At 40.4% G+C, this 17,938-nt stretch overlaps 1 protein-coding gene across 1 annotated transcript in view; it reads left to right on the plus strand.

The window, feature by feature from the left end:
* Nucleotides 1-253: 253 nt before the first annotated feature.
* The window catches only part of polrmt (polymerase (RNA) mitochondrial (DNA directed)), a 55,568-nt gene continuing 37,883 nt past the window's right edge, over nt 254-17,938 (plus strand). The window contains exons 1-8 of the mRNA XM_085450033.1: nt 254-430; nt 4,024-4,122; nt 4,259-5,115; nt 6,365-6,498; nt 12,318-12,504; nt 14,942-15,091; nt 16,696-16,863; nt 17,373-17,543. Of these exons, the coding sequence (XP_085306159.1) occupies nt 289-430; nt 4,024-4,122; nt 4,259-5,115; nt 6,365-6,498; nt 12,318-12,504; nt 14,942-15,091; nt 16,696-16,863; nt 17,373-17,543 (1,908 nt within the window). The 5' untranslated portion in view covers nt 254-288. The remainder of the gene's footprint in view (nt 431-4,023; nt 4,123-4,258; nt 5,116-6,364; nt 6,499-12,317; nt 12,505-14,941; nt 15,092-16,695; nt 16,864-17,372; nt 17,544-17,938) is intronic.

Below are 17,938 nucleotides of genomic sequence, written 5' to 3' on the forward strand. Positions count from 1 at the left end.
CCATCTATTAATCGTTAAACAGAAAGAAAAAAGTATAAATTTGAATAAAATTTTAAAATTCTAAAATATTCAAGGGAGAAATAAATGAATACACATCACTTGGGAAGAAGTTGTTGTTGTCTAATTAGTGTTGGTCATTCAAATACGTTAAACAACAACGCTTAACTCGATTAGTCTGCACTCGACTCATCGAGCCTTTAACATCGAATATCGCTCCTTGCGATTAGCTTGGTCTCATTTAAGATGGCTGCCTAGTGTTCTGAAGTAACGCGGTTATTACATGTCAACATGTCTCTTCTTAGAGTTTGTGCCTTTGCCAAACTTCTGAGTCGTCGGAGCGTAATTGAAAAATGCGCTGTCCGCGTGTCTTTTGCGGACTGCTGTCAGCTGTGTGCGTCGGTGAGAGGTGGCACAGTTAGATGGATATCAGGTGAGAAAACAACAGTGTAACTGCAATGTGAGGGGCACATTTGGCGACTTTCTTTTGGGACTCTTTGTTGTATATCATTGCCTTTGTATGCTGACTGAACGCAGGGATTCCCTGTCGGATTTCGTGTTAGTAATTCAGATACTGCTGGTGATGCGTGGGCTCAGTCGGAAGCTTGGCGGTGCTTTGCTCTCCTCGTCCTTGAGGAAAACGTTGAACCTACTCCTCTGTGCAGTAATGGTAAAACTAAAGTAAACTAAATTTTAAGGTTTCACATATCAGGATATAATTATAAAGCATTTGATCCGTACCAGGTTTTAAAATGAGGTAAATGAAAGTTGAAATGAGGCGCAACACATGACACACCACACGTGTCATTATTTATTTAACAGAAATCGAGCCAAAAGCAGCTTGTAGAACCTCTATTAGCAGCAGTAACTTGAAGCAATGTTTTTTATCCGACTTTATCAGCCTGTCACATCGTTGTAGAAGAATACTGCCCCCCTGTTCTTTGCAGCATTGCTTCAGTTCATTTGTGCTTTAAGATTTAGCATGCCATCTGAACAATCTAGGGTCTGAGATAGAGCTCTTTGGGTTTGTTTTTTTTTTTTGTAATTTCTCTGAGAATTGCAGAGAGTGGAGTAGGATCACTTCCTTTTAAGATCATTGCTGATTTCTCTCCTCATTGTCTTGGTGTCAGCACACACCTGACAGCCAAAACCTCTGTTTTCATAGAGGTGCTCACACTTGCTCATGATCAGTTAATAAGATGCATTTAATTAATAGCAGGTGGCTGCTAGTTACCTTTTTAAATCCAATGGAAGCAAAGGTGTACGTAGATTTTCAACACACTGCTTCTGCATCTTGGCTTAGTTTCTGATAAATAAATAAATAATGACACAGCATTTGTGGCATTTGTTGTTGTTCATATGAGATTGTGTGTGCCTAATTGTAAGAGCTGGTAAGTGTCAGATGATTATTTATTACATCCTGATATGTAAAACATAGAACTGAAAAAGCAAATACTTTCTTTATACCGTGATTGCATGTGGAGGTAAAATACAGCCCGGGGTCAATTCAATTCAATATTGCCAGGATTTTTGACGTTTTGACACGAGGGAATGGGGGCTGGTGGGAAGGTGGCGGGTTGGGGTATGACAAATTTCAACTTTAATCTCCTTCAGATTATCCCTTTAGCTAATTGGTCCGATCGGCTCTGCCATCCTGGCGGTGTGGCTCGGACGACTGTTTATGAAGGAGTTTCACCACTGGGACAGCTTCTCTCGGACTGACTCCTGTGAACCATGGTGCATAGAGAGCACTGGTAACACGGTTACTTTGCTGACATTACGCAACTGGCGATATCAGAATCAGAATACTTTATTAATCCCGAAGGAAATTAGGGTTACAGCAGGCAGCATGCTAATGGCGCACTTACAAAGGAACCTTCTGACCAACTTTACACAAACATCACATTGGGCAGACATGTCAGAAAGGTAGGCTGATAGGAGAAAAACAACGAAAATACATAACATGAGGTAAGAGGAGGAGAAAAAAAACTCCACTCAGACTGAGCTCCTAGTGGGAGAACAGTTTGATAACAGAAAAAACACCTCAGCACAAAAAGCACATGACTATCAATACACCATAGAAACACAAGACGAGCAACAGGGGCGGGTAAAGGGTGAGAGAGAGCCGGTGTAGACAGCGCATCCGGTCCTGCAGCATGTCTGCGCTGGTCCAGTTGACTGCCATCTTCCCCGGTAGGGCACAAGCATCGAAGGCGTTTGGAAAGGGAGGGGGGATCAGTGTGTGCATATCAGTGTATGTGTGTGTGTGTGTGTGTGTCCAGAGTTCAGCTGAGACAGTGTCCTTCGCCCCGCCAGGCTAAGTAAACAGTCTTCCAGCCAACCCAGGTGGCCTTGCATGGAATGGGGGGAACAGTCTAAACACAGTTGTTATCAGGGTGTTTTGTTCAGCTCCTGCCTTGAGGCCGCAGCTGGCGCCAAAGGGGTCTCCACATGAAGTGATGATAGTTTTTACTTTAGTGCGAACAACTCATATGAATTTCAAAGCTGTTCTAACAGTCCAACACTGGTCTCTCAATCTCCCTTTGGAGAGCCGTGAGCTTTCTATGATGTTATCCAAACTTACGTTCCGTGATGTTGTCGTTCTTTTTGCTCAAAGAGCAGGTTCTGAGAACTCACGACCGCAGTGCACTTCCCCAAGATGTGATCGAATTTGCGCTCAAAGGTGTTGTTCGAGCTAGCCCCTCCAGATGTAATCCAGTTTTTCACTCAGAGGTCTTGTTCTGAGTATTCACGGCAGCTGTGTGTTCTCCAAGATCTTTTCCGTGCTGCACTCAATGAGCCCATTTTTAGAAACTCACGCCTCGTCCCATCATTTCAATCCCAGCGGGCAGCCTTGTGGGGGTTTGAACAGCCGGTTCCGCTTCCTTAATTCTTCGATAAGTCAGGGCCAAGCCAGCTCCGATCAGCAAGAACCCTGTTACCATGGTTCCGAATAGGTAGATATCTTCAGCAGTCAGGCTCACCCGAGCCCAGACTTCTCGTTGAGAAGGGGTGTCAATTGCATTCAGAGACCAGTTGATCAAATCCAAATCCATAATTCCTCTTTTAGGTTTTAGAGAACAGACTGTGAGAGAGTGTTCCAGGGAAAAGTAATACAAAAAAACCCACGAGACTAGACAAGGACATAAGAGGCTAAGCAGGGAAGCTAAGGGAGAGGAGGAGAGAAGAAAAAAAAAATGCAGCTTTTCTGACTCAGGCGGTGTCTATGGGCACTGTGCAGTCGGCATGTGGTCATTACCTATCCAGGCCTGTTTGGTTCGGAGGGTGTTCACGAAGGGCAAACTGTGAGAGGTCTCTGAAGCAGCACTCTCCAGCAATTGCACATAAATTATCTGGGGCCTCTCGCTTTTGGGCTTCTCCAAAAGCGAGAGGCCCAAATCACGTTCTTGTGAGGACAGACAATGTCATACCAGCCATGCCATACCAATACCAGCGTTTTATTTTCATGGGCAGGGCCTATAAGGGCACGTCTATCACTAAGCAGCGGCTCTCACAATGGATTGTGTAGGTGATTGCTCTTGGGTAGGTTTAGGGCAGCAGGCACCAGAGGGCCTGGAGGCTCACTCCACTTGTGGTCTGGCAGCGTTTGGGGCCCTTTTCAGAGAGGTGTCAATTCAGAACATATGAGCAGCAGCAAGCTGGTCTTCACTTCTCACATCTTTCCGGTTTTACAGGCTTGATGTTTCCAGTGTAGCCTAAATTGAATTGAGTCCGTGTGTGAGTGGCCTAAGTGATGGCGGTTACTCAGACCATGGCTCAGATTAGTGAGGTGGGTGGGCAGGGGTGAGATGTGAGATAAATGCTTCTGAGGAATACGCAGGAAGGCACATTCCATAGTTAGACATCTCACTGATGCTGCTCTGAGAACCAGGGTTACACAAGTAACCTAAATGTTTGCATTGTAGTTGTCTGTATCTTTAAACAATAAACAAAATGCCTTCAAAAGTGAAAAGCCAGGCCTAAGATCCAAAATAATATCTCATCATTTGTTTGTTTGTTTTATAGGAACATCTTTGCAGCTTCAAAACATAAATGTTTCATCTAGAATTCCAAAGACAGATGAAGCAAAGAAACGCGCACTGAGACAGTTTCAGCTGTTAGACGGTATGTGACTGCAGATGGCAGTTCTAGATCTTTGTGTTGTTTGTGATATGTTATTATAGTATTTTACAGGCTAATGTAGACTGTGGTGCTTTCTGTATTACTCCTTTAGTAACATTTTTGTTATGTTCCCTCTCAGTGCTTGAGGCCAGAATCCAGCAACTACAATCTGACGTCGTTCTAGATGTCCAACATGCAAAGGTGCAGTTTATGAAGGCGCCTTCTCATGGAAGAGGTACTTCATCTGGTAAGGGCCACAGAAGCACACCCCAGGAGAAAACTGATATTCCTAAATCTGGACAGACTGGCGATAAAGGCTCCTTTAAATCTCAGCCCCGCCGCTGGATAGAAAAACTAACTCAAGAGAAGAAGAACAAACTTAAAAAACAGCAGCACCTCCAGCAAAAAATGCAAATATGTGTCAAAGAGAAACTACAAACATCATCATCTAAAGGTACCAAAAGCAGCTTGATGTCCACCGGTACAACACATAAAACAATATCTACTGGAGTTAAAAAGAGCAGAGGTCATTCAAAACTGTCAGATGAAATACGAGCTGCAGTTTCTTCGACAGCTACAGCAGCTGCTGCCACTGCCATGGCAGGAGCAGCCACCGTGCCACAAAAAGCATCTAAAAAGAAACGAAAAGACTCTAAAACACATGCTCTTGAAAAAAAGGGAACTGAACTGACTGGTACTGACCCTCAGGGCACAGCCGAGGAGTTGGCTGAGGTGGAGGAGCTGGAAAAGAGACTCAATCAACAAGTAAGCCATTGGACATTGTCAAGTAAACCAGAACGCATGCAGGAGGGCAGTGTGGGAAATGCGTGTCAGGACATCAGTCTTAGCATCTGCTCATACTTGGAGGCCTGTATATTTGTCGGGGACATCGAGCGGGCACATAATTTCCTGCTCAGTCAGCACAGAGTTATGAGTCGACGAAAACATCTCAACACAGGCGTTTACAACATCATGATGAGGGTGTGGGCCAAAAAGGTGAGTTCAGAAATAAAATTCAGGAGATGAGCAAAGCAGCTAAAGGAAATTCAGACATGACTTTTATTGCTTGTGCTTTTTTTTAAGTGTAATGCGTCAAAATATGTTCTGTGACAAACATCCATGGACCTAGGGCTGTGCGATATGACCAAAATCTCATATCCCGATATAAGAATTCTATCGTCCTGATAACGATATAAATCACAAAAATGTAACATTTTCTGTAAATTCTGTGAATCTCGGGCAGCTCGTCTTGCGGGAAGTCGAGTGTTTTAACCGATGCATGAAACTATACATTTTTAGACATAAGTTGTAAAGGTGTCCAAAGACATGCACTTAGTGGGGATAGGTTAATTGGATAACCCAAATTGTCACTAGGTGTGAATGTGCGAATGAAAGTGAGTGCGAATGGTTGTCTGTCCCTGTATGTTGGCCCTGCGACAGACTGGCGACCTGTCCAGGGTGTACCCCGCCTCTCGCCCTATGACAGCTGGGATAGGCTCCAGCGACCCTGAAAAAAAGGATAAGCGGAAGCGAATGGATGGATGGATGGAAGTTGTAAAGGCCGCTGTTTTCTTTGTGAGTATTTGTTACACGGTGTGCTGCGGGGAAAAGCCTGTTCTAACGTTTGAGTCTAAGGTTTATTTTTAGCACCTGGCGGCTCTTTTTTAAATTCTCACCCGTAAATAATCTGCTCTTTCACGTGATTCAGTTTATTTTGAAAAGTCTCAACAGGATATTGAGCTTTATAGTGAAAGGTTTACGTGGAATATAAACAAGCGGACACGCGATGCTGTTACCGTCGTTGTTGCTAACCAAAACGCATAAAATCAGGCGCTTGTCCGTCCTTAGTGTGGTTATATAAAATATAAGAGAAAGAGAGAACTTTAAGAAATTAATATATCCACTACAGTGACCATCAAAACGATGAAAAAATATTGCCGTAAACAGTTTATTTTGCGACACCACGAAACAAAATGAAACGACGATTCATATCGTTATATCGAACAGCTCTACATGGGCCCACTGGTACTTAATTGTTTAGGGCCCTTTTCAAATATCTGTGGGCAAACATGCAGTTGAACATGCTCTTATTCTCTCTGCCCTTTAATAATGATCCGAAGAAACTAAACTACGCCTCATCTTTGGTCACTAATTCTGTTGACTTTAATTTTCACTTGTTTGCTTGGTATCATGGACTCAGGATAATTAGGCTCACTGCTCTCCCTTATATCTCTTTCATTTGTAGGGTACATTAAATCAGATTGGCCGCATGTTTATTCTTTTAGAAGAGGCTGGTCTGAAGCCAAATCGTGGTTCCTACTTTGCTGCTTTGGAGTGTATGGGTCGCAACCCAAACTGCTCCCCAAAGGTTGTTTCAAGGTATGTTGCAAAGATACACACGCACAGGGATCATAAAGAGGTGTGTTTATACCAACGTGTTTCACATTGCATCACATGTATTTCAGCACATGTGACATTTCAGAAGAGAGCTGACACTGTGTAGCAACATCAAGATTTACCAGCAGGGGTCATAATCAGCTCAGGCTTTTTACTTTTGGGTGAAATTTCTGTGAAAGTGCATTTATCTTAAGGTTTCTGCTGATGTGATAGTAACATACTTGCTCATTTTAAGAGCATCAATTGAATGTTTTTCGTGTAGTGTTCAAGGAATCATTTTCCTTTAGCCTGCAGGGCTGAAAAAATTTGATTTCTAGCTGCATGTCCTATATTCTCTTAATATGTTTTTACAAAGGTGAGCTCCTTAATACCATGCACATCTAAGAATTGTGGTCTGTTATTGTTTTATAAGTCTGTTTTGCAGTTTGGTCGTCTTTTGTGTCACTGGAGAATTAAGGAATGCTTTTTTTTGATAAAACTGTGTATTAAGCTGACACCTACCAGTATTCCTTCTACTTGTACTAATCACTTTTGTGGTTTCCATGGAAATCCAGCATGGCATTATTATTATTTCCTCAACTTTTTGTCAGTTGTAAATCTCCCTATTAATTAGTGCTGCTCTCACAAGGTCGCTTGAATTTGTTTTGGTTGTGGCAGCATTTTGACACAGTCTTAATGAGACTGGGTGAGGACTAATTAAATTTCTACAAGGCAGCTGAACCATACAGATAATAACTGTAGTGTAGTTAATTTCTTCTTGGATTTTGCAAATGTATTAATCAAGGACAATCTTGACAGTGTGTAGCCCAGTTCCATCTCAGCAATAACTGGGTCATCCTGACAGATCGCTGCAAGCTGGGTTTGGATGCTATTTAAAATATAAATAAAACCAATGTGCAATTATTTGCAAATAATTTAAAACCTCTAACCCTAAAAAATGTATTTTTTTCAAAAATGCATGCCTTTTAAAAATTTTATGCAGCTAAATGCTAATATTGGAGGTCACACCAGGACTTCAGGGAGGTCAGCTTAGCACCCGGAGTCTTTTACTGCGGAGCCCTGGTGGAATATATTGATACTAGCCTGCAACCAGCCTTTCTTTAAAATGTCCTCTTGATGTCAGCATATGTCGCTCCTTCACAGATGTGCCTTATGCACTACTGCACACCTCTATACATTTTTGTATAGAGGTGTGCTTTTGAAGGGTATCCTAATAACCAACCTGAGTATTGCTCTTTGTAGCAAAGAGAAAGTGGAATCCATGATTTCAAATAACATTTTATAATTTTGATTCATTACACTGTAGGAAGTTATTCCACTTCATCTTAAAAAAGTTTGGACCAAAAGTCAGCTGTTTTAACTACATTTGTGGATCCCGCTAAAAACCTTTTTCACTTAAGTGTTTCTGAGCCCATTGAATTTTTTTTTTAAGTTAGATATTATCTTTTAAATTGTGTCAATTTTAGCTGCTTTGAATCATTCCAAAATATTTTACCTGGTAGATTATAAATGCACCATTTGTTTTCACAAGATTTAATAAATTGTAGAATTTTTAAGCAGTAATCCCCTATTTAATTTTTCCTTTGTCATTCTTATCCCAAATATTTTAACAGATGCTGCTGGCATCCCATTCAAAATGTCTGTATATGTTTGAATAAGCAAGTTCCAACCTTTCAGCATGTCTTTGTTATGTTCAAATAAAAATGTGGTTTCTAAAACACTTTAAAAAACTTTCTGGAAAGAGTTATATTAATTTAATTTCTGAATTGCATGAGACTCAGAAAATATAAACTTGCTAAGCAAAGCTCACAGTTTCAGGAGAAGCCTGTATGTTGTCACAGCACCGGTGCCTGTTTGATAGCAACTAGGAGAAAATGCAGGCAGCTGGCCTGCTGCCGAGGCAGAGGCGGGGCTCATATTTAATTTTCTTTTTTCCTTTCTGATAAATCTAACATTAGTCTTATAGCAGATGAAAAACTACAGAGCACAGGGGTTGTGTTTTTTTATTATCTCTCTTTTATAATATGCAGCCCCTGTTTGAACACAGCTACATAAATGCTGCGTCCTTGATGAGAATGCTGTCTGACTACAGAAGTTATTCTGACAGCAGCTGAGAAACATGGATGATAAATGAATACAGGTATCATTCTTTATACAGAAAAGATTGACTTTTAAAATGTCCTGCTCAAACTTCCTCTTAAGGCTTTTAAGAATTCTCTGAGGTCATAAACATCCGTTTCTGTTCCAACCATGCAAACTTTGTTTGTTTTTGCCTGTCTCGTTCGGCACTGTAGCAATCAGAATTATTGTCTAAAGGCCAAGAAAAATGCCCAGAAAATTATTTTCCCAGGTGGATCATTACGGCTTTGTCATCCTGGTCCACTTAATTGATGTTTATTATTTATTATTTTTTTTACTTTTAAGTTATTACAGTGGTAACAGACAGGACCGGGGGATAGGAAAGACAAGTACAATTGGGGAAAAAGCTCAAGAAAAGGAGCAGGAAAGAAAAACAGGGGGAAGAAAGACAGAGAGAAAAGAAACAAAAAATCTGCTTGATCACCTGCTGGGAAAAAAGAACAAGCAAAAAGAGAACAACACAGTAGGGAAACCACAGCAACAACCAACATAAGCATAACTAACAGTAAATAATGAATATTGAATGTTACTGAGCAGCACGCAAGACCGACAACCCTCACATCACTTCTGGCTGTAATCAGTACTTTTCCAGATTTCATCTGCTTAGTCATGTCACGTGCTTTTGCTGAAAACGTGTACAGAACAACACGGACACTTAAGTCTTTGACTCTGAGGACATCACCTTAGGCAGTGTGCTCCAGTGGCGATACAGGTGGCAGGGCATTAGGGTTGGCGGTGGGTATCTGGTTGGTCCATCGATCACTGTAAGCTGATGCTCATATGACATTGTTGTTCAGCAGTGCTGCCCTCCCGCTCTGTCTCTGGCTAAGCAGCTTCTTCTTTCCCTTACCTTATTCATTATCTTTCACTACTTTTTGTTGTTGTCATTAAATCCCTGTTTTCCCTATGCCCTCCCTCCCTTTTTTTCTTTTTTTATTAGTCCAACTGCTATACTCTTCTAATACTGAAATCCCCAAAGTCTCTCCTGCAGCATCCTTGCCCTCAGTGTAACAGTGTGCTTCTTCTCTCTTTTTCTCACATGCACAGCAACATTCTGAAACACACACTCTCATCCCTTTATATTTTGCCTTTATAAGTCCTGTATCCTCCAGAGCGCTATATTCCCTAAGGTGCAGCCGAGCGGTCACAGGGCTGATTGTGCTCTGTCTTTCAACCTCTCTGCCCTCTTTGTTCCTTTGGACCACATTGCCAGCACCCAGACTAATCCTGTCTTTGTTCAGGGCTCTCTCATTTACCCAGGACAAAATTGCATCTTGCATCACAAGAGACTCTGAGGCATGAGTGAAAATGCTTCTTTTTTTTTTTCTTACCTCTTTGGCCTCGTTGAAAATATTCCCAAACTTTTGAGTAATATTACAGTCCCTCTTTTGTTTGTTAATCAGTGACTTCAGAACAGTGCACTTCTGATGGATCTCAATAGGTGGAAACTGCTGAGCCAGGGTTTTCTCCAGTTGCTAATTAACGTGCTGTTATTTATAATTGTCTTGAGTAAAAGGTGTGCTGGGTGAAGCAGAGCTCTGTTATCCGTGTTGTCAGTGATAAATGGGTTTTCCTCACTCCTCTCTTGGCTTTGTCATGTAGTTCTGTTGTTAACTTTAAAGGAGCACTGGTGCCAAACATGCTACCTACATTTTATATGTACATTATTTTTTAATAATATTATCACTTTTTGTCTAGCTAATAGTATCTCAAAGATGCTGCATGCACAGGACTGATAGTCTGTTATTTTGTTTTTTATTTGTACAGTTTATAGTAGCTGTGTTTCTCCTGAATCCAAGGCTTAAAATACTTTATAATATGTATTTCATAGTTTGCATATGCAGATTCTGAATTAAATATTACATCTAATAGGACTGCATATCCATAATAATGTACTCAGACCTTTTAACCCCTGAGTCGCACTAGTCATAAAGGAATAAAGCTGCAGCAGACGGAAAAAATATTAATTCACAGACCTTTTTAGGCATCGTGTATCAAACTGAGTTATAGACTACTCATTACATTACACTTCTCATTTATATTCCAACAACACTGGAGTTTTCTGCATTCTGTAGTCCAGTCATGGAGTCTGCGCTCTCTCTAGGAGATTCTGTTTAAATAAACATTTCACTGGTGTCATCAGTGGCCATCTGCCTCTTGATTAAACTCATATTTTTGAGACTGACAGAAGGCTTGTCAATGCAAATACTTCAATTGATATTCTGCAACTCTTGATCAGGGCAGAAGAAACATATACAATGATGCCAGAGAGAGGTTTGTGTTTTTTATTAATCAGAGAGCCAGGAAGTTATATAATTAAGTTATCCTCTTCCCACATCAGCAGGCAGGTCAGATGTTATAAACTCGACTTGTGATCATACTCTGTGGTCTGATCCATCATAATAACCATAATCTCCTTTGAAAATGAAAATCTACCTCTTGTGTCCTCTTAGTGGCATTCCAGCTAGCTTTGTGAGTGCTCCCTGGCTAATCTGATGGAATGAAGAGGTGCTAATACCTTCTGCGACGAGTTTGAGGAACATTTTTTAAATATACAGTACTATGCTTTGCTTCCAGCACATTCATTTGGCAAGTGAAAGGTCATTGGTGTGATTCCAGCCAGAGACACAAATCCCTGTTGGTGTTGCGTCAGGAAGGGCCTTGGATGTAAAAGTTGACATGCAGAGCTACCCGCTGTGATGACTCTTTGCGGGATGGGAGAAGCCTATACTGTACTGTGCAAAGTCTTGAGCTACCCATCATTTCTTGATGTTTTACTTCCACAGAGCCAGAAGTTCTGCTAATTTAATTAAATTAAATTTCATAGTTTCTTTTTTTCCACTTTGTTGTATCAGCCTGTCACAAAGACATTATGTTTCCTTTTTGTTAGTCGAATCTATGAAAAATGCCAAAGACATCACAGTTTGGTAGATGTAAAATAGCATTTTTGCACCAACGAGGTGAGTTAAGAGCTATTGACCAAACACTTGTATGTCAGCATGGTGTGCAGTGTGTCCTTAAAAAATTGAGGAAACTAAACAGTTAAAAAGCCTAATTACAGCTGATGAGCAGTATCAGAAAGTCGTGAAACAAAATTCAGCAAAGACCTGACGCTGGACCTGAGTCGACCCATTTAAACAAACAACAACCTTTATTTGTCACTTACAATCATACAGAGTACAACTTGTAGTGAAATGCTTGTGTCTGAGCCGCGCCATTCCAGGGCTTGGTTTTAGCATGTGGGAGTCTAGCCAGGACTCTTACTGGATACCAAGTGGGAATCAAACTTGCGACTCCCACTCTGTTTGCTGAAGCCTCATCAGAAATGGGTGGCTGTGAAGAAGCCCTTTTTAAAGAGGGAAATTGGGGGGAAAAGAATGAGGAATGTTAAAATTGGTCATACTGAAGAACATTCAAGCTCAGTAGAATTGTAAAAACTCTGTTTTGGCTTATATGCTGTATTTTTTTTTTTTCAAATTAAAACAGGGTTTAAATTCATTGCAAATGATTGCATTCTGGCTTTTTTACATTTTTTTTAATACTGTCACAGCTTGTCCCACTGACTAGTATCTTTAGCTTTCTACTGACATTACATAAGTAAAACCCTGTTTTAAGAGATAATATACATGTGGCACAAAGACTGTACGTTTCTGCATTTCCAGGTGTCTGAGCCAGATGGAGGAGGATGGCCTCTCTGTGGATGATCTGTTCAACCAATGTGTTTTCCGGCAAGATGAGAAGGACATGCTGCTAAAAGCCATACGCATCGTAAAGCCAGAGTATCAGCCCAGGCTCAACATGCACACAAGCAAGTGTTCTTCATTGCTGGTTCAAGACTTCTACTCAGAGGTATTACAGAGTCAGGTCTTTTGTTATCAGCGAACTTATTTACTGACAAGCTGGCACATGGGATTATTAGATGCCCATCTTTTCTGCTGATGTCAAGATAGTGGAAGTTAAATAATTAATCCACATATGCACATGTTCATCTGGTCTTTGATCTTGACATTATCTTAAACTGAAATCATTGGAAATCATGGTGACCGCTGCATTTTTTTTTATGGTCGGATGACAGAATCTGCATCTTTGTATTAATTAACCATTAGCATTTACTTTAGTTGGCGTTCACAAAAATCTTTAAAAGCATTATGTAAAGAATTTATTTAGAAACTAAATGTGACTTAACACAGGAATTATTTTTAAGGCTCACTGTTTTGCATGTTTCGCCAGTCAAACCGTCAGAGCTGGGGAAGCTGTCACAAGGCTCCAGCTTGACTACGAAAGATTTGATTGTCAACCCTTCACAGCCAGACAGGCACTGTTCTATTTATAGTGAGCCACGTCTGCTTTCTAATGGGTCCTCTGCTTTAGTTGCCTCTCCTCCTCTCACCTCTCCTCCTCCTTCCCACCTTCCTACTCCTCGTGATTCTCACACAATTCGTTAACAGCTTTTCGTGCCATTGTAGTATTTTTAGCCTCAGTCCATGCAGCATATTCACTTTTAGACCTCTCAGTCTTATTGTTAGTGTGTGTGTGTGTGTTTAATAGAGGGATGGTAGCAAGGTCAGCAGGTCTTATTCTATGAGTGTGAATGTGGGACTGTGCCACTTCATGATATGCCAAAAAGGTCAAATGTGACCAGATCTTTCCTGCTGGCTTTTAATGCATTTATAAAGGTAGTTTGTCATTTATCTGACTCTGGCTTTTTTTTGGCAGGTCGTAGGGGCTTAAAGGCTGTTCAAATAACTGGCCCATTTGATAACAGAGTGACACAATGAATGATCTCTGGAGGGTTTTCAATCAGTTTGAGCAGCACAAGCACAGACTAATTAAAATACTGTTTGCTGCTGTGAGAAGAGATTTTGATTAAAGCTTCAGATCGTACAAAATGCAGTTTGATCTAGTTTCTACTTGTCTTTGGAGAGTGTATTATTCTCTCATTTAATTATCTGTTTCATTGGGAAAGTGTCCTATATTTGCATACTTTTTTTAAAACCATGCTTTTAATATTGCTCATCTTGCTGTATTAAATACAGCTCACTTTTCCTGCTCAGACCTATTCCAAAAAGTACATTATGATCACTAGGGCTGTGCGATATGACCAAAATCTCATATCCCAATATAAGAATTCTATCGTCTCGATATAAATCACAAAAATGTAACATTTTCTGTAAATTCTGTGAATCTCGGGCAGCTCGACTTGCGTGTAGTGTTTCCAGCTGCGCGTCATGTAGCTGGAGTCGAGTGTTTTTACAGATGCATGAAACTATACATTTTTAGACATAAGTTGTAAAGGCCACTGTTTTCTTTGTGAGTATTTATTACACAGCGTGCTGCGGGGAAAAGCCTGTTCTAGCGTTTGAGTCTAAGGTTTATTTTTTAGCACCTGGCGGCTCTTTTTAAATTCTCATCCGTAAATAATCTGCTCTTTCACGTGATTCAGTTTATTTTGAAAAGTCTCAACAGGATCTTGAGCTTTATTGTGAAAGGTTTATGTGGAACATAAACAAGCGGACACGCGATGCTGTTACCATCGTTGTTGCTAACCACAACGCATAAAAACAGGCGCTTGTCCGTCCATAGTGTGGTTATATAAAATATAAGAGAAAGAGAGAACTTTAAGAAATTAATATATCCACTACAGTGACCATCAAAACGATGAAAAAATATTGCCGTAAACAGTTTATTTTGCGACACCACAAAACAAACGATAGCGTAAAATGAAACGATAGACGTTTTTATATCGTCATCCGATATATATCGTTATATCAAACAGCCCTAATGATCACGGAGTGGCCTCACCAGTCTCCAAAGCGGCAAACAAGAAACCTGAAACATTTAGACAGTTCTTGTAAAGAGGAGTGGGTCGACCTGGTGACGAAGGTTTCTCCACCAAGTACTGTTTTCTTTGGGGATCAAATACTTATTTCACAGAATGAGATGTGAATATATATGGATATTTATATCTTTTATGTATTTTTTTGTTCTGGATTTTTGGCTTATATTCTGTCTCTCTCCGTTCAGATAAAACCACTACAAAAATTAGTAGCCAATACCATTGAGCCATTACCTAAAGAGCTATTCGCCACAGGTGAAGCTCCGAGTTTTAAATGGAAGCAGAATTAGATAAGTGGCTATGTTGGTGGTTGGACAGGTGCCTGGGTTGAGTCGAGTTTGTTCCGTTAGGGTTTTTGGTTTTGAAGGTTAGGCTCAGGCCAAGAAAGATCTGCACTGTACAAGATATCGTTTGTGTCTGTCTGATGTTTGGTTACGTGTTATGTTTTAGAGGGCGGACCACATCTACCCAAAATTGGACTTCACACAGGAGGATCTCCAGGAGCGTTTTAAACGTCAGCTGAGTGTGGAGCAGGCCTGCACGATCACCATAGACTCTGTGGAAGCTGCCAAGCCCGTCACTGAAAACATGGCGAAAATGGTAAATCAACCGACTCGGTTCCCCTTTTCGTCTTCAGCTTGTCCTTTATGTTGACTGTTGCTCTGATGCTCATGAGAATGGATTGTGTAATGAAAAGGATTCAGGTATTAATGACACACGGCTAGTTGTTTTGTTTTAGAAACAACAGCTGTCTTAAATGACACAGATCAGGTCAGTGGTGGTGAAGCGTTGCCTTTGCTCTGTTAATGTTAGTTATGGGTAATTAATTATTATAATTTGGGATAAGATTGCATGCAGGTGATCTAAACTCAATGCAAACATTATGTATTTTGTTGCCCACACCCACAGTAGTGTTCTGATTCGTGAGCATGTGGTGGTATATGTCTTTTAAAGAAAGATACGTTTCACGGTAACTTTTTCTTCTCTTCTCTTTCTTTGGTTGTTGGAATGAAAAAAAGTTTCATTTTTGCTGGAAGAACATTGCATTCTTGCTGTTTTGTGCTGACAGTTTATCCTTTTGAACCACAAAAAAGCCTACAGATCTCCAGCAAAACACAGCATACTGGCACCCAGTGTAATATTCAGACTGTAGAGGATGTTTATCGTCTTGGCAGTAATCTGCTTTTTTTTGGTATAATTATGATAATATTTATAATGTTTTACTGAGATATAATTATTTTTCTCTGATGTAAAATTTAAAACGATATGCATGCAGGCTCGACAGGTTAGATGAAGAAACATTGTATTCCTGCGGTGTGCTTTTTTACGAACTCTGGCATTTACAGTCTTGGCTGGGCCGTCTGTCTGTGCAGATGGGCTATGTGGGAAGCAAGCAGGCAGAGAGTCCCTGGTGGTCAGGAAGCATTTACAGACAGGCAGGGCAGAATAATAATGTATTGTAATGGAGGCCGCTGGGGAGAATGCGGAGTCACCCCTCTATTCACAATCCAGACTGGGTCTCTGTTTCAGTCAAACTAAAGAGAAAACATTAACACATGCACACGCAGACATTTAACTTGAGTGCAAGTAATGTAAGAGTCAAATGTTGCTCAGGTTCATAGCAGCCATACATCTGCTAATTCTTAGTTGGCAGTTGATCAGCTTTGGAGGTGAAAAGGGCCAGCCTGGTCCACGCTTCTCTTCATAAAGCTTGTTTTTTATAGGTCCTTCTAGAGTAGTGTGTCTTGGTAATCACTTGAACTAATCAATCATTAATTAGTTTGATGCATTCAAATTGAAATTTCTAACAGGCTAGACTTTGAAAACACAGAGCAGACTCTTCCTTTCTGTTTTAGCCTTAGAAAAACAAGTGCTGACCCAGTTGTGTTGTCTCAGAAGGCTAGTCTCGCTTCTCACTGTCATTTGAATATATCTGGGCCGAACAAGCTTAAACAACTAATGAAATTCATGGCCATGTTAGAAACAAGGCTTCCGTCCAGTGTGATATGACCATTTCTACTGCATATTTCAAATGATCTTCCATTTGGATCATGTAGTTTCTGATAAAGGCTTCTGGATTGGGTTTTTTTTGTTTGTTTTTTGATTTTCTTTTTCCCCCTAACAACTTCAACAAATTCACCCTTTATGGTTTTTATGCTATCGGTCACTTTCATGAAATTGATCCCGTAGTGTTGTCCTTTCAGAGAGAGCTGTTGGCAGAGCAGCGGATTCAGTGGCAGAAGATCCTTCTCCAGGCCTTAAGGGAGAGCAAAATGATCCTGGCAAAAAGCAACACCAGGGACTACAGACTTAACCTTTATCCGTATCTGTGTCTCCTGGAAGATAAAGAGTATGTTGACATCATGATACAGGTAATACAAGCCACCTAGCCCAGCCTACCGATCAATGAAAAGCCAGAATTTTAAGATATTACAAAGACTTGTCTCTGTTTTGATAAAGTTGAGATCAATTTTATTTTACTACAGCATTACAAAGTGGTCTGTACTGATGTTCTGTCTTTTTTTTTTTTGTCGTTGCGTTTGTGTAATTTGACACAACCAATATGGGAAAAACCATAGAACACAAATCAAGTAGCTAACAGTGGCAATGTCCATCAAAACATCACATTGTAAGAGTTAAGCAGGACATGCTTTCATCAGATATCTTTGCTTCCAGTACAGGAGAAATATGCAGGGTTATGAGAACCAATTCTAGAACACAGTTTGCATTATAATCTTTCCCTCTGATCCCCCCAAACCCCTTTTTTTCCATTAGACTAATAAGACTTTACAAAAGCCCTGAACATTCATTTGCTGTTTTTTATTTATTTATATATTGTTTTTTAATGTAAGATATCTTTTAACTGTGTTCCTTTGTCCAGAGTGTTGCCAACTTGCCTCCTAGCGGAGAGTCGCTAAAGATTTTAGCTCGAGATCTCGGCAATAGGGTCTTCACCAAGTACTGCGTGCGTCAGAAGCACCAGAATCAGACGGTGGAAAAGCTGGGCAGCATTTATAACGCCTACACAGACCTACTGGCCAAAGATACTAAGGTAAAAAGAAAAAACTCCTCATACTTGTTAGCAAGAGATATGCTTTGCATGCTGTACTGCATGGCAGTTGTTATAAAATCTGCAATATTATGGCTGAAGTATGATGTAGCTACTACTGATTTGAAAGCACAATACAGATTTCTAAAGTTTAATCTTCTGTTTTATCATCCAGTGTGGACTATCGGCTTTCATTTCTCAGCGCTGCATTCTTTTTTTCTTTTTTTTATCATATTTTACTTCCCAGAAGCCAGACCGAATTTGTTTGACCAATTAAACTACAATATTTTCATGTTATGAAGCCAAATGTTATAGACTTCTGTAAACTTTGTTTGCGACCTTGTTCTCAAACTCATTGAAATGCTGTTTACTCCTTTTTAGTAAAATGAAGGACTGTG

Source organism: Copadichromis virginalis, linkage group LG23, assembly GCF_057382275.1.
Source record: "Copadichromis virginalis isolate Kocher_CV1m ecotype Utaka linkage group LG23, C_Virginalis_male_GT1.1, whole genome shotgun sequence".
NCBI lineage: Eukaryota > Metazoa > Chordata > Actinopteri > Cichliformes > Cichlidae > Copadichromis > Copadichromis virginalis.